Here is a 24,456-nt window from a genome sequence, read left to right on the forward strand (position 1 = left end):
GGGGGGGGGGGGGGGCGGAGGAGTACAATGGCATTATTAAGGTCACCATATATATCAATATTACCTCATACAGCAAACAGCCTAGAGACCAGATGTCAGATTTGAAGTTGTAACCATTTTCATGTATTCTCTCTGGAGACATATAATAAGGTGTACCAACTGCAATAAATACAAAAGTATTTTTGAATTAAAGTTTCTGTTGTTACACAGTAGTAAAAGTACATTTTTTTTGTGGCTGAAAAACATTTTTCATCTTCTATATTTCTCATTTTGCTACACATAGATAAGTATGAACTGAAATTGTAATTCGTGTGTATTTCTATCAAACTGACGAGTCGTATCTACTTCATCCAATGCAGCTTTAGTTTTACTACTGAAGTCTAATTACCAGAATTATTCAGTTGTAGAATGCTTCCAATTTTTGCTTTTAAAAGACACTAAAAAGTAATTATTTTCTTCTGAAGAGAACCAAGGGAACATACTACACACATACAAATATCCCTGCTCCTTTCCAAACTGTTATTACTCTGGCTGGAAATAACAACAGCTAGAAATTCACTTCTGCGGCTTGATTTTTTTTTTTTTTTTTTTTTTTTGCAAATAAACAAATCTGAAAAAGCTGCTTTTGAAACTAATAAACACAATTCAGTTTGAATATATGAAACTAAAACTGAGCCTGAAATCCCAGATCTTCATCTTCTGAGAGAGGAAGGGAAGAAAACCTGTGAGCCCAGCAGAAGCCAATGTTCCTATAAGCGACTCGGCCATCTGCTGCAGGACTAGACTCTGCGATGGCTTTTCAGCTCCCAAATCTGTGGTTGTCCCAGCTTAATCCTATCTCAGAGCTGTGGGCTCTGGAGACATCTGCTCTTGAAAAGCAGCATTTACTAGGACTGTCCCAGAGCAAATTTACATTGGATACTCCAGGACATCTTTCCCCTTGATTTTAATCAGACCCTACCCATCTGTGTCACAAGTTACTTAGAAGAGAGAAATTCTGAGAGATGTTTCAGCTCCGTAAAAAAAGACAGTTAAAAAAAAAAAAGTATCTAAGTGACAAGTTCAAATGTGACAGATCAACAAAAAAAGTTACAAAAAATAACGCTAACAGCAATTTTGGTGCATTGACTCTGAACTTTCTCACTATATCCCCCCAAAATGACTGCCTAGCAGCAAAAAGTCATAGATCTATGCAGATTTTTACTTCAATTGTGTAGAATTTTCTTAAGCGCTGAGTCCTGATGATGAAAACCAACTGAATTCTGTCAAGTCAATATAAGTTGACCTTATTTCAAAACTAAACATCTTGCAGCACAGCCAAAAATTAAAATCAGCATTCTCACTGCAAACCACAAAAAATAAAGAGTATGAACCTCACACTATTTTATTTAACACAAAGATCTCATATCACTTCTCAACTAGCCTCATCTATTCAGAATTCAACTCTGAATGAATACCGGAAACAGATATAGTGAATATATAAGTAATTCCAAATCTGAATAATCAAGTTAATAGTTTTCATTAATCAAATTAATAATTTAACTCTAACCATTTCCAAAAGTTAAGAGTTTTGCTTTGACTATGTGCCCCATCTTTTAGAAAGGCTGATATCTCAAACTATGTCATACATTCTTAGGGAGGAAGGGGGGGAGGGGGAAGGTACTTTCCTATGCGAAAGGCTCAGCTAAGATTGGGAAACCCAGTATCACCACATCCTATGTCAGGCCACTGCTACTAGTAACCCATAATTTCAACTGATATCCTTGTCAAATAATATTGAAAACAATATTCCAAACTCAGATAAACTGAGAACGTGCTTCTCTAAGAGATATGCAAGTACAAAGGTCCCATAATGCATGCTACAATAGATTTGCCCCCCTAAATATTTCAGGGGAGACTTTCAGCCCCAGGAAAGCAGAGGATGCCACAGCCCCTCTCCCCAGAGGCTCCCTTCATGCAGTCCTGACAAATCACTGCAACTCTGAACTGAGACTGTGAAAGATCAAGAGCTTAAAAGGAGAAAGGCTGGGGAAAGGCAACTCAAAATGATGGAGTACTGTGAAAAACATTTACTCTCATGGGATGTTCCTATTCACTCACAAGAGAGGAATGGTTAAGAGGGATGGTCTTTTCCCTGTGAAAGAGTAAGCATGAAGATGGGTAAACTGCAATACCAAAAGAGCTACCAGAATATCCAGAAGCAACTCTGTTATTCTAATATATCAACAACTTTAACAGGTGTTTAATGACAGCTATCTTAAAATTGGAAACTGTAATTAAACAAAATTTGACGTGACACAGCTTTCATATTTTTATTATCCTTACTGTTGCACTTTCCCCTTTAATTTTTTTTATTTTGCTTACCCCAAGGACTTGGGAGCTTGGACACTTCTGACAATTTTCAGTTGCATTTTGCTTTGATTAATTAATACACTGATTTAGTATATTCTGATCCTTTGTTGGCAGAATTCATCTAACAACAAAAAATAAGTTTTATAGTAATCTGATTCTTAGCTGGTTACAGCAGCACTGCCTTTGCTGCTCTGAGACATCAGGCAAGTAGCTGGCAGTGAGTAATGTGCCAGAAAGAGGCTTCACAGAATCCACAAGGGGCAGCTGAAAACACAGAGGTTTGAAGGTTCATAGTTTACCAAAAGCAAAGGTAATTTTAACCAGTAGCTCTGGGAAGCCTGCTGATACATTAGGGGTCTGATATGACTGTGAAAGATTGATGATACTGAAAAGGAAGAACAAATGCTATCATTTTACAGCATTTAGCCTAGTGTAACACCTTAACTGTAACACAACCTGAAGCCCCCAATGACCAAGAAGTGAAAGAAGTTGAAATTACAGTTATATTAGTCATTGAATCACAAAAACAACCTGAAGATCTAGACATCATTACTATTTGTAAATGGTTTTTAACAGAACATGACACAAAAGATTCATTATTCTGACATTCAGGAACTACTGAAGGAACTGCAACTATTCTTTACAATGGTAGGCATTCTCTGTACATAGCTGTACTGCTGGCAAGCAACTACCAGATGTATTTACATGTTATGTTTCCTTCCTCCTGGACCTTTTTATTCTTTTTTCTGTTAAGTGAAATACAGCATCACAATAATACAGAGACATGCAACCTTTTTTACACACCTGAAGTCATAGTAGTGGGGAAATAGAAGACAAAGACGTAACACATTAAGGTGCCTATGTTTTTAAGAATAAAATTTGTAACTGTAGCATTCTGTTCACTGCATTGGAACGTCTTGCATAACATGCAGGTCTGAACAGTAGTCGTCTTGAAAATGGCCTGGGTAAAATAAAGTGCTTCCTCAGAATCTGCTGCTGCTCTGGAGCTCCCTCCCTTTAAAAGATGCTGAAGATTCAGTAAGTGTTTCTTTATGCAAGCTTTCTGCTACTGGGAAAGGCAATGGACATAATAGAAACAGTGGTTATTAGGGGGCAGGAAGTTGAACCCGAAGGATCAGAGACAAAGAAACTATTATGAAGGGAGCTATGATATAAACAGTCCATCTTATTACCTGCATAAACATGTAACTCACACTGCATCTGAATTAAAGAGGAGACTGCCTTCTCTTAGAAACCAAAAATGCATTGAGAAGTTTAATGAAATACAGTAATTAGCTCAAAGTAATTTCAAGCATTTTTAAGCTGGGAGAAAAATCTGCCTCGTAAATGCTAATACTACTTATACAAAACAAGTAATGGCTGATTCAGAAGGTGTTTTATAGACTAGTTTTTTTAAAGGCCATATAATTAGTACTGACATTCCATGCATTGGAATACATAACTATCAGAGTTCAGGAAGTAGCTTAAAATCAAATTAGTAACTCTTCTGTTTTCAAAGAATTCAAAAACATGACTTCAGTTAAAAATAAAAGGCTCCATTTATTTACATAATCAAAAGATATGGTTTATGACTGGATAGTTTCACTGAAAGAGTTGCAGTCAACAGCTCGATGTCCATGCGGAGAGCACTGACGAGTGGTGTTCCTCGGGGGTTGGTGTTGGGACCGGTGCTGTTAAACATCTTTGTTGGGGTCATGGACAGTGGGATTGAGTTTGACAACACCACCAGGATGTGTGGTGCAGTCAACAAGCTGGAGGCAATGGATGTGCCATCCAGAGGGACCTGGACAGGCTGGAGATATAGGCCTCTGCAGCCATCATGAAGTTCAACAAGTCCAAGTACAAGGTCCTGCACATGGGTAGGGGCAATCCCAAGCAAAAATACAGGCTGGGTGATAAGTGGATTGAGAACAGCCTTGCAGCAGCAATGTGTGTTTTGCTGCCAAGAAACCCAACTGTATCCTGGGCTGCATCAAGAGCAGTGTGGCCAGCAGGTCAAGGGAGGAAATTCTCCCCCTCTACTCCACTCTCCCGAGACCCCACCTGCAGTTCTGTGTCCAGCTCTGGGGGCACCAACATCAGAAGGACATGGACCTGATTGAGGGGTCCAGAGGAGGCCACGAGGATGATCAGGGGGCTGGAGCACCTCCCCTGTGAGGACAGGCTGAAAGAGTTGGAGTTCAGCCTGGAGAAGAGAAGGCTCCAGGGAGACTGTAGAGTGGCTTTCCAGTACCTAAAGGGGGCTACAGGAAAACCGGGGAGGGGCTCTTTATCAGAGAGTGTAGGGATAGGACAAGGGGTAAACAGAGAGGGTAGACTTAGATTAGATCCAAGAAAGAAATTCTTTACTGTGAGGGTAATGAGACACTGGCACAGGTTGCCCAAAGAAGCTGTGGCTGCTCCCTCCCTGGCAGTGTTCAAGGCCAGGTTGGACGGGGCTTTGAGCAACCTGGGCTAGTGGAATGTGTCCCTACCCATGGCAGGGGGGTTGGAACTAGATGAGCTTTATGGTCCCTTCCAACCCAAACCATTCTAGGATTTCAAAAAGCATAAGGCTTGGCATTCAGCCATTAAAAAAAAAAAAAACAAACAACCACCCCCACCCCCAAACACACACAGTCACAGGGAAAGGAATAAGAAGCCTTTCTTGGATCATCTTCCCCTTTCTAATATAGTCTTCTGAAACCAACAAATTTTGTCAAGTTTGTATCAAATCAAGTATACTAAATGCCTTCATTTCCTTTGCTTTTTTGGAAGAGATTTTCTCTTTTTAAAAAGGTATATATATATGCCACAACAGAAAATTCTACTGTTTTGATAAGGCTGTATAGAAAGAGTTAAGAATATTAACAAACTCTGTCCAGTCCAGTATTTTCATTTGTTTCAAATGGACCATCAGCAAGCATTCCAACTAAATCAGTATTATTCATAATTAGCAGTTAGAAGCTGTAGCTAATGAAAATTTTAGTACATTTCTTTATCTCCAAATGCCTGTATCTACTTCACTGCTGAAATTTTTATAAAGCCTGTAAACAAGTATAAATTGTTACACATAATATGTTTGTAATTCACTCAGTTTTGTGCACCAAAGCTTTATGGAATCATAAAAAGATACAACTCTGAAAGAAATTTCTGGAAAATCATCATCAGATGCTGCATGAGAAATTCGTTTTTAAAAGGAGTGTCTCTAGTGACATTATAAATCAGAGTGTCATTGTCTCCACTGTAGCCTAAGTTAACAGCTGAACAAAACCTTTTTCGTAGGCCGAGTTCTGACATCAGGTCATAATTATGAGGGAAATAGAACAAGAGATGGGGAAAAAGGAAAATAAAAAACAACAGCTCCTCTACCAAGACACAGCACCCAACATTAGCAACAAAGCTCCCATCCCCCTACCCCCACTCTCTGGATGACACTTGTATTTTTAAGAGATGAGCATTAAAGGGCTTAGGGGTTTTATGCTGTTTTTAATTCTTGCTCAGTCTTCAGTCCCTTTGCAACATTCCCCTGCAACGAGCTGAAATAAGCCAGGGTTGAAGCAGTTTGTTCTCTTTAGCTTCCTGACTTCTGTCTCAGAACACAAGTCTAGCTCTCCCGCCCTCACAACTGACTCTTACCTTCTTTGTGCACTCCTACTCACAGATTAGGATTTACAGCTTCCTGCAAATACAGTCCAAGACCAATTCCCTCTTCACACTGCTCATTTAACCTCCTTCTTCCATTCATAGGCAGTAGTAGGACTCAACTATGACAAATAAGATCTCCACAGTGCTGCCAGAGAGGGGTCACTGGGCTATGATGTCAGCATGAACAGCAGCACCGTACCATGAACTAGTATCAGATCTTTAGGGTTACATCTGAACTTCAGCATGGAACCCAAGCACATTTCCATCCTGGTCTCACTGCTTCTCCTCCATCACTTTCTCTTTTTTATCAATGCAAGATTGCACATCTTTGAGTTACACCTCAGTGCTATTAAGATCTCCGCAGTTACTCATGGCTTTGACTATACCGGTATTAGTATGCAGCAAGCATGATAAAAACAGGAAGACACAAAAAAGTGACCAAAGGCTTTCTAGAAGACAGAGAAGGATCAAAGATTTCCTTTCTAAAATATTTTTTTTGGCCGTAATACAAGTATTGCCCACACCTCAAATATGGTATAAACATGCTGAACATCAATCCTCTCTCTTTTTCCACACTGTACTGATAACTGGGATTATACGAACAAATTTAAATTAAGAGGTGAGGATAAATATGGTGTATTTTAATCCAAGAAGTCTGATATTTCATAGTCTAATTAGAAACATCAGCATCTGAGCAAACAATTCTTTGTGTGTCCTCCCATTAGGGACTGTAAGTATTACTTAATTATTCTTGGCTTTCTTAGATATTATCTTCTGTATCATACACTCTTGGCAAACGTAAAAATATCCAAATGTCTAATTACAGAATTGTCACTATCATTTGTCAAAAATTCTCATTGAGCAGCATTTGAAGTGATTTTACTTATCTCTAATCAAGTATCAGTAAGGTGCTCTGCCTGCCTCAATACCCTTTACAAGGAACAGGAGACAATTCTGGATGCTGCCATCAATGGTCCTTCTCTTGACAGGACTAAAAGTTCATTTCACACCCTTTGCAGTCAGTGAACAGGTTTGAACTCAGCAGCCACTAAACAAAGCCACTTCAGCAGAGGAAAAGAGGTTGTTTCTTAACTAAAAAGATTACATAACCATACTATAAACACTAATTCTTACATTTCTCTTAGAACAGATGCTACTCTATTTACAAGTGTCATTTGTCCATTCCCATACACTTAACATTACACATTCGTCCATACACTTAAAATATCTGCCAAATTTTTACTTAATCATCCTAGTTTCCACATGCTACTCAAACTGTAAAAATTAAATTAAAATTGTGTTTGGAAAAAGACAATAAAATGGGGGGGTTTTATATGTTAGCAAAGAATAAGTCAGGCATTTCAGAAATGTTGTTTTCTTTTTCTTACAAAAATAATTTTTTGGGGATTTGCTTTTGTTATTTGTTTTGGGGGTTTTGGTGGGTTTTTTTGTTTGTTTTGAAAGCCTTTATGGTTCATAAAGCTTAATTCTGTTCTCTCCTCAACTTGCTTATATTGAGAAACCATCTTAGAACAGGGAAGCTCCTCTGTTACCCCTTTCAAAGCATATAACTGACATGTCATCGGTGCTACCCACAGAGGCACACAGAATTACTAGATTCTTTCCAACACTGATTAAAGTTCAAAAGAATTTTTAAAAATACATCTGTATTACTGATCTTATTTTTTCCTAGTATTTCTAGAAAACACTACTGACATGAAAACTTTTTTTGAGCCAGGCATGTACATTAAATGATACAAAGGTGGAGAAAAAAAAAAGCAGCAAGCTATACTGCTGAAAGTGACACCTCAGTATTACAGCTTTTCTGTATTTGTGCTGACATTTTTTATTATTAAGAAAAGCTTTAGCTGGACCTAGCCCCTTTCTTCCTTGAGTGGGCACGGTACTTCCACCATGTCAAAAAGTCCACCTCCCCAACACCTGTACCTCAGAGAAAGCTTACCTAAAGAATGTGCAGCTGTGGTTTTGGAGCTGAAAAATCGACCAAGCCCAAGGTCTCCAAGCTTTACTACCCCTGTAGCTGTAATGAACACATTAGCTGGTTTTATATCTGAAAAAAAAATTTAAAAAATTTAAAAGTTACAGTGAGGTTCCAAGAAAAGCTACTACTCTTAAAAATTGACCAAAAGAAGCTTTTGTTTACAGCTAATATTAACAAAATTTGACTGTGTTGTTCAGGAAGAACGAGTCAGGCATTTGGAATTTCAACTTAACTGTTCTAATAATACAAACATCACTCAAGCAAAAAAGTAAGAGCCATGAAAAGTATTAAGAAAAAAACCCCCAACAACCAACAATAAAAACCAAAACAAAAAAATGCCAGACCAAAGCAGCATATACAGGGAGTTCTTTACTACTTTATACAAGCTATATATAAGGACTTCCATTAGAACTAAAAAACCTCTCATTGTGTCGTAAGTAAGAGACCAAAAATGTTTTAAAGAACTGTAAAACATATTTTTCATCACTTTTGCTGATTAGATTACCTACAGTGGCATGATGGTATTTATTTGAAATAGGTAACTGATTCTTTTTAATAGCAGGCATTAAAAAGCAAAGCAAGTTTTACTCAGGAGAATGGTTATTTGAACTCATCAATGGAATTGGGCTAATCAAGTAGAAACAAAGAAAAACAATGATGTATACCCCAGACAGTTATTTTTCACAAGTAATATTCGGTTTAAGTTTTAATTCCATCCTTTAGAGACACAGATTTTTATTTTATGATTTTTAACAAGTACCTATCCTGGTAGTCTTCTAAATAAACTGGTATTTGTTTGGCAAGCATGTTTAGCTCTTACTCAGCTCAAGAGCAACATACTGTGGCTCGTAACTTACAGAAAAATCACTTAACTCTGATAAGAGGGAATTACAGTTTTCATAAGATACTGGTACAGTAAAAGGAATGGTTAATAACCCTTCAAACACCAGCATTTTCAGCTTTCCAATAAAAGCTACAAAACCTTGTAAGTTTTGGAGGGGAAGACAGAAGCAATTATGTTATACTGCTATCTGACCTAGTTTTCAGGAGTCTGGATCACCCCTTGTATAACAATCCAAAACAGATATAAGCTCAACTTAAAAATAGCTTTAATTGTCATTGGTTTTGGGGTGTAACCATGGAATTGTTAGATCAGCCATAGGTTTGCCAGAAACTTTGAAGGTAGTACTTCTGTTTAAGGAATTTAAACTAATTTTGGTTTTGAGCTAAAAATATAATGAAATAATGTGCTTTAGTCATAACAGCATTAAGATACCCATACCCTATGGAAACAATCTGTAATTTTATGTCCTTCCCTTTGTCTAATTTTCATATTCAGATATCTGTACAAATGTGTAAAGGAAAAAAAAAAAAAAAAAAAGGAGAATTATAATGGAAAGCCATTTGCATTGGCAGGAGCATCTAAATTGATCTGCAACATCTCTAGCTGCAAATGACAAAGGGACTTTTGCTTTCAGGCAGCTACTTGCACACCAGCAGAAGGAAGCTACCAACATAAGACATGCAATTTTACCTGAACCCAGAGAGACAGCCCATACAGAACTTGCAGCTCATAGCCAGAGGGATTTCCAAGGCAAAAAAAAACCCTGTACATCTGCGAAGCTACGATCTGTTTTCTTTGACTCAGAGTTACAAGGTGAAATGAAGACAACATACGGAGGAGACAGCAGAACACAGGTTTAAAATGGGTAAAAGATTTAGTAACTGACAGGGATAGTTGGCAACTACAAGGGCTGTTGGGACACAGTACTTGACACAGAGATTGGAATAGTGGAGGGGAGCAGAGAAGAGGAGAAAATGTTCAAATGGTGACGGCTGCACATAATCCAGTGAAGAAGGGAGTAGGAGAAGGGCCTATACATCACCAGAAGGCATGGCTAGCAGCAAATGATTTTCTAAGAAAAAAAGGTGCAAGAGGTGAAAAGAATGGATGGATAGCTGTGCAAGAATGCAGGTAACAATACTTGGGAGAGACAAAGGGTAAATATAAGAACAGGACAGAAAATAAGAGCCAGAAAAATGAATTGAGCAAGCAAAGAGGTAGCAGTAGCAGGGTCTCTACCACTCACAGTACTACCACTTTTTGTGAAAACTTGGTATTGCAAGCCATTCCTGCAAACAAATGCCTACCACAGCAAATGTACAACCACAAACTTCTGTCACACTTTTCCATTACTTATAAAACATTACAGAAACATACATTGTGCCAGCTGTCAAAACTGATTCCATTATGTTACTTGATGTCATTTATACTGAATCGGCGCAATTCTCACACAGTAAAAGGTTTAGTAAAGACAAATCATCTTTGATCCTATATTACCTCGATGCATAACACGACGAGAATGCATATGTTCCAAAGCACTGCAAAGCTGAACAAAGTACTTCCAAACTGTTCTTTCAGGAATCAACCTCTTCTGTTTCTTAAAATGCTTAAAGAAAAAAGGATAGTCACTGAATATTAAAATGTAAAACTTGCATAAAATGAAAAAATATAGAAAATCTTTTATTTAAAAAAACAAATATAAGAGGCTCACAACCTAATCAGAAAGGTTTAACAAGATTTCTTGACATAAAAAGCTTTTTCCTTAAATATTAATGCATGTATAATCAATATATGTGTTTAAGTCAGTCAACACACAGAACCATAAACGACATTCATGAAATAAATCTCCTATTACAAAAAAGGATTTATATGGTATTTAGCAATCCTCAGTGCAAGATTAATGCGGTCAGAACAGTCTAGTATAGATTAAGTGGCCACAGAACAAATGAAGGTCAGATATAAGAGTTATGTGCCACAGAACTTCCCAAACAAAATACTGCCTTTCATCAACGCCAATTTCCATATCCTCCTTTTCCAGCTAGAAGAAAAAAAATATAATTACACACAACCACAAAGATCACATAAGAAGAGTCGATCAGATTAGTCTTAGAAACTTCTGCAATACATAAAAGGGGACTGCAGGATTTCTTAAAGTTTCATAGTGATCTAACTCCCATTGAATTATTTTCTATCCTGTATAAACAACCCTTACTGATCACTAGTAACAGTTCAATGGCCTGTTAAAGCTTCACGTGAAACATAATTACACTTTGCTACACACATCTCCTTCAAATATTATAGTCGGGGACTAGAAAACCAGAGTCCTCCAAAAATACATACTTAAAACTTGGAATTCAGCCAATGCTAAAATGTGCAAGTTTGATCGTTATAATTTTTGCAGCTAAAGGTAAGACAACTGAAAAATTGTTGCTCATTTAATCTCTATTTTTAAAAAATTCACATTTTGACAGATTTTAAACACATGAAAAAAATACACAAACATTAGCAAATTTTTAGATGGAAAGCAAAGTATTTTAATAGTGACGCATTTTAATAGCATGTGTACACACTCTTCACACTCATGCACACCCTAAGGAAGTTTATGTAACAAACATCTATTACTCTGAAAAAAAAAAAAACAATTTCATACACTATGTTAAAGTGTGCCACTGAGAAGTTGACAGCTGCATCTACACATTAGAGACACGCAGGAGCATGAGAAAGATGTTTCTGAACTAGCTATAGCGAAATGCATCAATCATACAAAGGATCATATCATCTCACCAAAATGTTTTTAGTTATCGGGATTATTTCAAAATGCATTTTCATTTAAATAAGGCAAAGCATATGAATTACTTCTTTAAATATAATTTTCTCTCAGTGTTGGACTGAATCCAAACAAACCCTGTGTATCTGTTCTCCCCATAGCTAGATTTGCATATCAGAGGATTGTTTGATGTCAACAGGAAGATGGAGACCAGGTTTCTTTTCATTTAAAAACAAATACACAATACATGTAAGTATGTGCACATGAAAGCATAGTTCCTTGATTTAAAATGCATTCTGAAATTATTGTAATTATAACTAGGTACTTTATTTAAACATTCTGAATTATTTTTTAACTTAAATCTAAGCACAAGCAGTGATGAAGCACCATTCATAAAATTTCTGAAATGGGAAGATTTTCCACTGCAGATTTACATTCTGATGTACTTAAAGTACATCAGTGTACTTTTAAAGTATTTATGTACAAGTATCCTTTTAACATTTTATTCATCTGCCATCTATAATGCTGTAGCTGATTGTATACTACAAAATCAGCTTCAGTTCTTACAATGCAAGCATGCAATATAGTTCTTACAGTGCAGGCATGCAATATAACAACAGTTTTTAGGACATTCTACTAAAGGCATTTATTATTTTGCATGATAGTAACAACTTCTCTTTCTGAAAGAATCAAGATTATTATTACCTTATAGAATTTATCCATCTGAAGAGGATGCAAAAGAGAGCCACTAGATTTGCTAACAATGTTTAAACTAAACAAAGAAATAGGCACCATTTTCACTTGTGTAGGTTTAAAAATAATCCTATTCTCTTTAAAATAAACACACTGAACATTTTTTGTTTAGTAATTAATTACATTATCTTCTTTCATCAAAATACATATTCTCAGTGTTTTCTTCGGCTGTTGTCCACCAATAGCCAAAAGAGCAACGAAAAGTCTCCACTACGAAAAAAACCACTGATTTTGCAAAACTAGCTATTGAAACGTGTACGTTTCTAGGAAACAGTCCAGCATGCAGTCTTAATTCTGAGAAAAGACAATAAGGAAAAGGAATCCCATTTCTATTTAGAACCTTACTTTCTAACAAGAAATAAAAGTTGGTGGAAAACATGGTCAAACCTATTTTATGCCGAACAGCACAATTACATTGACAGAAGATTTTAACTGTACTCAAAGGAGGATCATTTTCTCTCTCCTCCATTTTAAAATAGTACACAATGCAAAATGCAATTCTAATGGTTGTAGGGTTTACCCCCTCCCTATAGTGAAGGCAAAATGCAGAAGACATGATCCCAAAACAGTAATTTTTAACCTCTGATGTAAGAAAGTGTAGTAGCACCACAAACAGTTAATACTGAAACTATAATTCACTGCCTAGTGCTAGAACGTCTCAAGCATCCTAAGATCGCATAATCAAGTTAACTTTATACAATAGGAGATAACTGTATTCAAGTTACTATTATCTGCCCAAATTTGACCTCAAAGGAATATAGGCTGGCATAAGCCTTCTAAAGTATACTCTCATCTTCAGCATTTTACTGTTCTGCTTCTTCTACCTGTCTAAGGCTCAAAGAACAGTACTAATGTCCCTCAGACCACTGACCTTCTATGGTCTGACATTAAAAAAACATAATCCCGTTTAAGGTGAAAGATGAGTCTCAACATAGTTGAAACTGGGTAAAAAGGGAACTGCTTGTACATGTGCATTAAGAATTTGGGTAGTGTTACAAGCTAGTGTTTTATCAGGTAAACAGAGAATACCAGGCATGCTCAGGCAGCAGACTGTCTCCCAGAAATAATTATTTGTTTCAAAAGCCACATCCCATGAAATTTCCATCTCTGTCTTTGAGAAAAGAATCACAAAACACTACTTTGAAGAGTTTTCACAATGTCAGTAAAGATATAACTTCAATTCAGTCAGTTAATGCAACTGGAAATTTCTGTGGTCATAAATTTGCTATTCAAATGCCTTAAATAGCTTTAAGGTAGGCAAGTTATATCACCACTTATTTTCGTCCCTTTTTATAGAATGACTGAGCAGTTTCATTATGGGAAAACTGAACTCTCCTCATTTTCTCTAATAAACTGCTAAAAGAAAAGTTAAATATTCTCTAAATGTTTCTGTCCTAGTAAAGTTAAATATAGCTGCCCTGTACCTAAACAGCATAAGCCATTCAGTTCCTTGAAGGGGTAAAAAAAATTAAGAGATAGATGATGAAAAAAATTTAAAGTCAATATAAAAGCATGGAATTATATTACACTGACTTTCTAATGATGATGCTTAAAGATCATATTCCAAAAGTGAAAATTACAACCATTAGCAAACGGTTTTATCTAAGCTTAACAAGCACAGTTCAGAGAATACTCTTAAAGGAAATATAAAAGACAAATGTACTCCTGCATAAGAAAACCAGGGATTTCCTGCAGATCAGTAAAGAACAGTGAGCATAGATGATTTCAATACAATTGGAGATTTCAGATGACTGCCTGTGTCTCAGTAGCCATGTTTGGAAAAAATTTAGCAATCAGTTCTGACATTAGTGTCTTGGAGAATTTAAAGGTGTGATTTAGCCTGGTTTAGACCTCACTGAATAGGAAATAAAATAGGAATAAATTTTAAAAATGTAAAAAACAGTAAGTGTTTAAGCAGCAAACTGGACTATAGAAAGCAAGAGGCAGAAAGATGATAAACTGATCATCTGAACAATTTTGCTGAGTCCTTATTTTTAAAAAAGTCTGTGAAACTCAAACAAGCTCACAAGAACATATATCATAATTTTTCACTGTGTGTGCTCTAGGCCAAGTTGCCTTCTGAAAGGATTTCAGGAATAAGTAAAATGAGAATGATTATTTCCTTGTTTTATATAGATTCCTTTTCCCTTCTTTCATGTTTTGATGAGGATCTTGATCTCATCTGTCTGTTCTCATGACTTCACTTCTGGCTTACAAAAATATAAAGGTTTTTGGTTTTGTTTTTTTTAATTGCATAGACTTATCAGAACACAGTGATTCAACAACCTGATTATTTGTGGGAAGAAATCTGAACTTCATCAAGAGGAAAGTGACACAGAAAGGATTATTACAAGGAACTTCCAAATAACATGTAATTAAGTTCTTGGCCACTTCCCTCTGTGTTTCTTTGGGAGTCTTTTTTTAAGGACTTGCAGAAAGACCAGAGAGGAAAGAGGAGGTCAGGCAGCTGTAACAGGAAATGATGGAAGCACAAGCAAGAGTTCTCACTTTGTGAATACAACAGAAACAAACCAGAACTGGGAGAAGCATGCAGGGTCAAAAAGATAGACCAGTGAAGATGGACCTCAACATTTCAGAGTAAAAATCAGAGACTTATGCATAGAGAAATTAAGTTTCTACATAAAAGTTTTGCTTTCTACTTAAAACACTATATAATTCTAGTAGGAGAGCAGTGTCCCAGGAGTTTTGTCTGGCTCTGTTCATTCATTAATTCAGCTGCCCAGCTCTTTGGACCTTGGTAAGTTTTCTGCCATTTTCCCTTGCTTTCTACACAGAACAAAACCAAAACATTCCACTACATCTTGATTCATTCACCCAATTCGATCACAAGGTGATCATAAAGTAAATAAATTTTCTACATTTCAAGAGTAGCAGCTGTCTCTTAGTTGTAAAAATAGCACAAATGCAAAACCACTGCAACTGTTTGGCATCTACCAACTGTACATACAGAAAGCAGCAAGTACTTGGCCAATAAAGTGACTAATAATAATTTTAAAAATATACCTGGTTATTCTTCAAAATTTTTTTAGTTGTTTACATCTCCAGTTACTGAAGATGCCATACATTTATTGTTTTCCCTTCCAGAATCCATAAAAAAATGCATTTAAAAAACCCAATCTTCCTCTGTTAGGAATCTTAGCAACTTTATTTAACCAATAGCAACAAAAGACTTAAACACAGTACAAAAACTAACAGACAAAAATAACTGTACTAATACAAGCACCTACTTGCATCAGAAGCCCAAATTTGTAGAATGAAACTATGGTCTTTCAAAAAAAACAAAACAAAACAAACCCCACAAAATTAAAAAACCATCACATGCACACCACAGACTTGAGATAGAAGCATCTTTCCAAACACCATCTTCATACACACACAATTAAAATAAAGGCATCTATTTATAAAAAAAATAGAAAGCCTTGTAAGAAAAATGCAAGTCAAAACTGTTGTACTTTCCATTTCTAGTATATATTCTTTCATGCTAATAATTTGTTAATCAGACTTTAATAAGACTCCTGATTAAACTCATATGCCTTAGAAAGCTCTGAACAATGTTACTTTTATATATATTTATCTTTTTATCAAACTGACTTAGCAAGGATTCATTTCTCCTTATTGAGTAGTCCACCTACATTCACTCTGTTCCACCTAACATTTTAGCTCATGCAAAAAAGCAAGAGCATACAGTGTTCAGAGATAAAAGATCACCTACTGAAATCAGATCTACTTGCAGAGCCACTAAAATAGAATTTCCAATACTGCATCATTTTCATTGTCTCTGCTGTTACCACTGAGTGGGACTTCTTAAAACACACAGCCACATGTTTAAATTCAACAGTATTTGTTTGCATGCATCTCTCACCAATAAATCCCCTTGGGAAAATTGGTACAGCATGAAGAGGTGAAACTCGTGCTTGAATCATTAACTCTACTTCCTAATAAAAAGCAATAGCATGACACAGTAAATAGAGAAGGAAGATACCATCTTAACTTTTTTTTTCTTTTTACTGCAAATAAAACAGACAAATTTGAAAACCTCTCTTCATTCTCAGAAAGCTATTCAATACAGCACAATCACTGACACTGCAAATTTCTCAAAAGCAACTGTGTGAAAAACTAATCTCCATATAATGTTTGCAGGGCATTTCAAATAAGAGAATCCAGAACTATTTTTTAAGAAATTATTTCAATTCTCCCTGCTCTTTAAAGGTTCATGGAACCAGACAATTCTAGCACTGGTGGGCAAAGATGAAGATTAAATACCCCAAGTATTTCTGCTCCAGTTAGAGCTATTTGAACAGCTTGTGTAATAGTTAAATGAAGTTAACTTTAACTTCACATGTTAACTTTAACATCATTTAATTCATTTAACTTCATTCTTTAACATCATTTAACTTCACATGTTAACTTTAACATCAAGTTAACTTTTCATAGCTGATTGACACCGTTACTCTCCCTGTGAATACAGCCAATCAGCTTACACAATAGCTTCAGGTGTGTTACCTGCGGACTATCCACAAGACAAAACAGTGTTGATAGTCTAATTATTTTAGCAGAAAATCCATCCGCTTATTCTTATAGGTCCAGTGGCAGACAGAGACAATGGCTGATTCACAGAAAAACTAACAAGGTTGCCTGGCAATCACCCAGCCCAATTACCCCACTGGTTATAAACTGCAGGACCAGTCAGCTTTCCTTCTGCCAACACATATATGTTACTTGCACATGGAAAACTGCTGATGCTGCTCTCACTTTGGTTACCTGTGGTTGAGAGCAAAGGTGACAGTCGAGCACCTGTCAGACACCCTAGTAACACACACATATGGGGAGCAAAATCATATCAGAACTAACTCTCCATCCTTGTCAGGGCTCTATGCTTTTCCTTTTAGGACTTCAGGGCTCCATCCACAGAGCGGACATTTCCTCTGAGAACACTCCACCCACCCCTTTTTACCTGCTATTCAGCTAACATATATATACTATGTTGAATAAGGATGCACTATTTTTTAATTACAGGGGGTAAAAAAAAAAAAAAGTTTAATAAAAAGATTTTTAGTAGCTTTGAAAAAGGTAAGTGGCAAAAATAAGCCTGAGTGGTTCAAAGCCCCAGGCTTCTCCTTTAGGAAAAGGCACATAAAAATAATTTAGCTTTGATCTGTAATTAGCACATACTGAGTTACTACTGTATTAACATATTACATATTACTGTCCTAACACATTACATGTTTCTTCAAACTACACTCTATCTTTTCTAAGTCTTTTAAAAAATAAGTACACAAAAAAGCTAGGAGTAAAGGTGATACAGAACGTGGAAAAAAAAATATATCTTGAAGCTTTTAATGTTTATCAGTGATGTAGCTTCAGTCAGGTACCAAACTGTTCTATATTATAAAACACAACCATATGCTAAACAAAAGGCTACAAGTCAGGAGGTTTGGCATGGTGGGGCAGGGGGGTAGTGAGTTTTTCTGTTCTTTAAATTAAATCTAGCAGTCATGGAAAAAAAAAAAAAAGAAAAAAGAAAAAAGCATGACACATACTGCTGAAAACCAAAAGAATCAAATTCAACATTTTAAAATTCACATTTATAGATCATGATAAATCAGTATCATGAAAAGAAAATACATACACATGCCAAAAGACTAATAATACTTTTTCCATAATCATGATGGCAAATATTTGGAAGTAAACCTATATGTAAGAAAAATCTCTGAATTAAAGCCACCATAATTTCTCCCCCTTGAGAGTGTGTGCACAGGCAGTTTTCAGTTCTGTTTTCTTTCTTTATGTCAAAAGACCCTTTGCTCATTCATTCATGACACTCAGCTAATGAGCAGTTTGAAAATGTCTCTAGGCTTTATTTATTGTGCACTATTCAAAACCTATTATTAAATATAAGTTTCAGGGAGGGGTACAGCTTCATGGTATGCATTATCAGAATATCAAATTAAACTTTGTGAAGCTTATCTTCACAAATGGCCTTAGAAATTATGAGTTAGTAATATCCCCATTTTACAGATTAGAATGGGGGCAAAAAATTAAGATCAAAAATGTTAATTCTGACATCAATTAAAGCACCTCTTTTTCAATGTATTTAGCTTTATGAAACAGTTCATCTTCAAAGCACAGTTTCTACTCGGAACAGATGAAGCTGTGAGTGCTCAATACTTCCACAAATCAAACCTCAGTTTTACCTTTATTATCAGAAATACAGAATAAGCAATTATAATTCTCACCAAAAAAGTGGTTTATGCAGTATCCCTTAAAAGCAGTACCAGACAGAGTAAGAAAAGATGGTCTTTGAAGAGTGTTCAATTGTTTTAACCACGAAACCTTTGTCTTTCTTGAATTCCCTGCCTTGAAAACTGCAACAAAGACAGCAGCACAGATGCAATAAATGGTGATGCATGTACTGCACCATCATGATTTCTACCCACAGTAGCTACACCCTTAACACTGAATACAGCAGTGGTTCTTCAAAGACGACAAACTTGAAATTTTCTAGAGTACAGGATACTCAGCTGTAGGATTTTCTAGCCTTTGAATGCTTGATTTCACAGATTCAGTGTTGCTTCCTTAGGTTGTAAGCAACTCCCTAGATTCAAAAAAGTATAAAAATGACTGCAGAAATGCAGGCTCTCTATTACATTGATAGCCACAGCTTACCAGAGTTGGCACTTTCACAGCCACAGTTAATACTGAGGCTGACCAATTAACTTGTGCAACAGAGTATTGTCCTTCAGCAGGTAACAGATGGGTACTGCTGGTGGAATTTTACATTTGCCAACAACAGCAGGAAAATAGCAACACTCCTGAACCTTGAGTCCCATCCACATTCTAAGTGTCTGTACACTAAAGGGCAGGTTCTTCTTTGTGTTCTGCTGTATTTGATCTGTAATTCCTACATAACCTGCCTCTTCTCTGACACCATTTCAGATCTGTCCCTTCCCTATTTCTGTCGCTTCGTCCCATTTTCTCCATTTACATAATCACATCCTGTTCCCAGCCAGTATGAGTTATCCCATCCAGGCTCTCTCCCTACTGGCAGCCAGTCTCTAGGATCCTTGCCCAGTCTGTCCTGTTCTCTGGCAACACACAAGGCCTCCTCTAATCTCACTGTGCTCATGTCCAGCATTGGGACTCCCATTTCCTATGTTCCTAATCCATTACTGTTATTCTCTTAGACTCCTCAGTCTCTACTGCCATATGTCATAACTTCCTGGTCTACCTTCCCTTAAAAACTGTTAACCAGCTAGTCCTAAATCCATTTGTCTTCCCTGTTCCCAGCTGGATCCTCTCTCCCTCCTGAAGGATCACTTAGCTGCCTGTCTGCTCCATCTTTTGTCTTCTCAACATTTGTCTCAGAATACTCCCTTCCCTGTGTTGTTAGAAAGAATAAACAGTCTCGCAGACAGGAAAACTTCAGCCCATTCAAAGCATCTGGAAAAAACTATTTCTGGCAAAGCCATTTCAGTCACCCATACTATAGGTTGAAGCATTCATAGCCACTAAGATAGTACCCAATGCTGTCAGCACTAAGAGATGCAAGAGGTTCACACAGCTCTATGTGTACCAAAATTATCCACTTCAGCTTCTATGCTCTAGCAATTCTGTTAAGCACATATGAACTCTTGTGTTAAGAGAATTTAAGTTTAGGTGAGTTTTCACAGCCGTTATTGTAAGAAAAATCCCCTTTCCAAGTTTTAAGTCTGTTTCAAGGTACAAGGGGTTTACAATATTTCAGATACAATAGTTGCTATATTTTAAAATAAATTAATTAAAAAACAAACAAACATACATCTCAGCAGCATAATATATTTTTCCTTAGCAGTCTTCTAAACCATACAACACCTCTGGAAACATACACACTCAAGTGGGCAGGTGGCATGCAACATTTTAGTATAAAATTGTTGTATTTTGACAAACTGAAAACACATTCTCACACAGCTGAATCTTTGGCAACCCTAACAGCAGAGTTACTGTCCTGTGCTATACATGTGTGTACACAGCAGAATACATACAGCTTCTGCAACACTGCCATTCAAACTACATTGGAGACATCATCATTGTCCCACCAGCCTTCCAAACACGAATGCCCGCTATTTCCTACAACTGCTAAAGTTGTAAATCAGTATTTTGTAGGATAAAGAGATAGCCAAACAATATCATCAGTGAATAGCCGAGGGTTTTCCAAAATACTAGGTGATACCCTGGGTAAACACATGACCTGCTAAATTCTGACACTGTACCTCCTCTTTACACAAATGCTTCCCTCCTCTTTACACAGATGCTTCCCTAACTTCATGCTCACGAAAATCTTTCATTTATCACAGAAAATGAAAGTTATCACTTTTGCAATTAAAGTCAAACTATAGCTAACACATGCTATCAATATTCACCAGATAACCCCACTGCCTGAAAAAACATCTCTGTTTCTAGCACATTCCCAGAACAGCAATCCACTAGAAAATAGTCTGAAAAAACAAGTGACAAGTTTCCATCCTCAGCAACATAACCAGCTTCACTGCAGTAAGAATGGTTAATCATGGGCTACTAGCCATCTAGTAATCCAGGGCAGCTAGTACACAGACAGAAAAAGTAATTCACTGCTGTAGCAGTACATGCCCCCTCAACTCTGCCACACTGCAAGAACAGTGAGGCCAGATGCACAGCTAAATCCACAAAAGCAACTCAGGCCGAAGTTTGACCTGCACCTGATCCCCACCCAAGTTCAGAATACCATGAATAACCCTCCCATTCCGTGCTGTCCAGCCACACAGACACCACTGAACACTTAAGACAGACTGTAATAACTGCCCTGTGCCCCTACGTTCCTTCCAAATCCACTGCCATTACAACTTGTCTGTAAATCCCCAAAGGCTGTCATCTCATCCTGTAGCCACCTCACACAGTCAGGCTGCAGCCCCATGGATTCTGCAATGGAGTCACGGTTGCTTCACACAGGCAGAAGCAGCACTCTGCTTTGGCAAAGCTGCCAATGACTGAAGCTAAAATTGCTTCCACTCTTTGAGGCCTTGAAGAAGGGCAAGCTGTCCCATAATGCAGCACAGGCAAGTTAGTCAACCCCAGAGTACCACAAATACGTTCCAAAAAACCTCATTGCTAATGTATTTCAGTATGGGGAGAAGAGAGAGGGTCTGCATCCCAGACCATGCAGAGAGGAGAAAATGCCTGATTTCACAGCGAAGCCCAAACTATCCACCACTGGTGAAACATCAGAATGATAATCAATGAGGTTTCAAACAAGTCTTAACAGAGCTCTAGCTACTGACACAAGCAATTTAGATATGCATCAGCTTCTTGGAAAGTGACTATCCCTGTATTTTGACTGTCCTTAAATATACTCAGTTTCTGTAGGACAAAGAATCCACTGTTCCCAACTACAGAAACCTGAGATATCAATATGAACTTCATACCGATAAGTTTTAAAATATTTGTCTTATTTTATCTAGCTAATTATGGTATGTTTGCTTTCCTTAAAGTTGAAAAATAAATTAAAAAATTCTTCTCTGAAGAGTGAAGTGCCTAGGTGACATTTTGTAGAATACAAATTCTTTTCTATCTATCTGGAGAAAGTTGCAAACATATTTTCAACTTTTAAGATGAAAGCTTTCATGCTTATTCCCAAAACATGATTAACTTCCTTAAGATGTGTATGACATATTCAGTTTAAAGTTTGCATTTTTGTGTGTTTTAAGATTATTTGCCAGAAAAACTAAAAACTATCTGCAGAAATGAAATGGACCTAGAAGTTTATTGCCAATTTTTTTTAAAAAAACACAACCCCTCAACATTTTGGTGTCTTGAAAACATGCCTTCTTACAAGCCTTTCTAATAACTTTATAATCTTAAGGAATATGCTAATTGCTCTGCAAGACAGTTCAAAAATTACCATTTCAACATCTTGCGCACAGACTTTACTAACTAGTTCTTTTTACTGAATCTTTATATTTTCCTAATGAATGCAACTAGTAGATTCTTCTTTACTTATGGTATTTTCTTTAGCCAATACATCAATTGTTGCTTTAAAATAAAAAAATCCCTAACCAACAAAATGTCACCAGAACAGTTTTAACACTGTCACTGTGGTGACACTACTAGGAAAAGGAATCAAGCCTCAAACCTGCTTTATAACATATTTTTGTATTGCAAAAGGAGGGGGGATTACAAAGTACCAACAAGAATTCTCATGCACTACCCACTAACTTTAACCTTGGTAGCCATGCACTATCGTCATGTTCCACAGCAGAGACCACAGGCAAACAACAGACCATGAACAACTGGGAACTAGCACAATAGTTACTAATTATTTACTTGTAAAAATCTTTGATGTAGTATCCAGCAGCTTAATTCAGAGAAAAATCACCTAATTTTTCCTTCTTTCACCATTCCTACACAGGGGTTACACAGTACTGAGGTACATATTCTAGTGCAAAACCAACTCAAAGTCACTGATAATTGTTGTCTCTCAGTATTACTGACATGCCACGTTCAAGAATTCTACCAGGCCATTAAAAGCTATAAGGTAAGAAAGCCTCAGTTTTGGAACCTCCTACTTTTGAGAACGGAGGCTGTACTAAAACATCTCTCTGTGACAGAGGTAATTGAAAAAAATCATTACAACAAAGTGGGTAAAATCTGTGTATGTACATACATAAACACATAGAGAGACAGAAAGAACGAGATGCCCCTGATTTCATCGTGCAGTTTGTAAATGCCAATGCACAGCTGCTTTTTTTTTTTTTTTTTTTTTTTGACGTACAGCAGATTCTATAGATTCTACTAGAATCTATATGAATGTACCAACTGATTTTCCCCAGTTGTCTACTCAATGGGGACAAAGAGAGTATTATTCACAGGTAACAAGAGGGATGGTATAAAAGCTGAGCAGAAAGGATGTAGTTCAGTAAGGGAAGAACTAAAGAATTCATTAAGGTGCACTGTGAGGCACAGCAGCTTTGTAAGTGTTCTCTGATGTGCCAATAATGTCATAACAAATACCCAAGTAAACTAATTAAGTAGTTTTCCTTCACATTAACAGTGGTTTCAGTGTTACTCAAGTTGAGGTAATTTACAATTTCAAAAACATGCTTGATCCTCTCTACAAATCACACAAGAAGCCTGGTACCCAAACACTCTTCTGGGGGTGCCTCAACATTTTCCAACAAACTTTGAACAGCTTTTTAGCAAGAACACTGGAAACCAAAGCATGGTTCCGTTGTTTTAATAACACAACATAGTTATCTACCTTAATAGTGTGACAGGCAGCCAGTCTGCTAGGAAAATACCATACCATTACATACAATTTATTTTTCAGGCAATTTTTAAAATGCTCCTTTAAGAAGACACCATATAACTGATGTGCCCCATATTTAAACTCATATGATTCAAGTAGTCTACCAAATAATTTCCTCCACCAGCAGCATGAAGACTGAGTGCATTGTGACACCTCATACATATTTAATAATAGCCTGATAAGCTGTCATTAACATCAAACAGCAATCTAAGTTTGCTACATTAAACATGACCCCTGTGTTAAGAGGACAATCACAAAGTGCCTCCAAAATCGAGCCTGTAAGAAATACCCACTGACTTGGACAAGGTGTAATGAGGCCAACTGCACTGAAGAAGCTATTATTCACACAATGGATTTAAAATAAAAAAAATAAAGGAAAAAAAAAAAAAAGCAGGTGAAAAAGTAAATGCTTCAATGGGTCATAAGACCAGACATGCCATAAGGCAATCTGTCACAGAGTACTCATATTAATATAACTGTTGTGTCAAAACTGAACATCCAAAAGAGAAGACAAACCTTCCTTTATGTTTTGTGAAAAGTAAGCCCACAGAATTAATAATTCATGAGATGAAAAAAAATATTAGATTGGATATAAATATTAACAGTATACTGTCAACTTGTTTAGAACCAAATTTTGACTGTCCTACCTTACAATTATCAATCTAAAATTGAATGTTTTTCAAAAGCCAAAAAAAAAAAATATATCAGTATGAAAGTCATTAATGAAGAAATTAACATTCTCTATTCATGTA

At 36.6% G+C, this 24,456-nt stretch overlaps 1 protein-coding gene across 3 annotated transcripts in view; it reads right to left on the minus strand.

Moving 5' to 3' along the window:
- Positions 1-24,456, minus strand: part of NEK7 (NIMA related kinase 7) — a 70,360-nt gene that overhangs the window by 14,491 nt on the left and 31,413 nt on the right. For all 3 annotated transcript variants that reach the window (XM_026854328.1, XM_026854326.1, XM_026854327.1), the window contains 3 exons: positions 10,344-10,452; positions 7,964-8,071; positions 65-159 (listed from right to left, as the gene is read on the minus strand). In XM_026854328.1, the coding sequence (XP_026710129.1) occupies positions 65-159; positions 7,964-8,071; positions 10,344-10,452 (312 nt within the window). The remainder of the gene's footprint in view (positions 1-64; positions 160-7,963; positions 8,072-10,343; positions 10,453-24,456) is intronic.

The sequence above is a fragment of the Athene cunicularia genome (assembly GCF_003259725.1).
Source record: "Athene cunicularia isolate RWA chromosome 8 unlocalized genomic scaffold, athCun1 chr8_part1, whole genome shotgun sequence".
NCBI classification, from domain to species: Eukaryota; Metazoa; Chordata; class Aves; order Strigiformes; family Strigidae; genus Athene; species Athene cunicularia.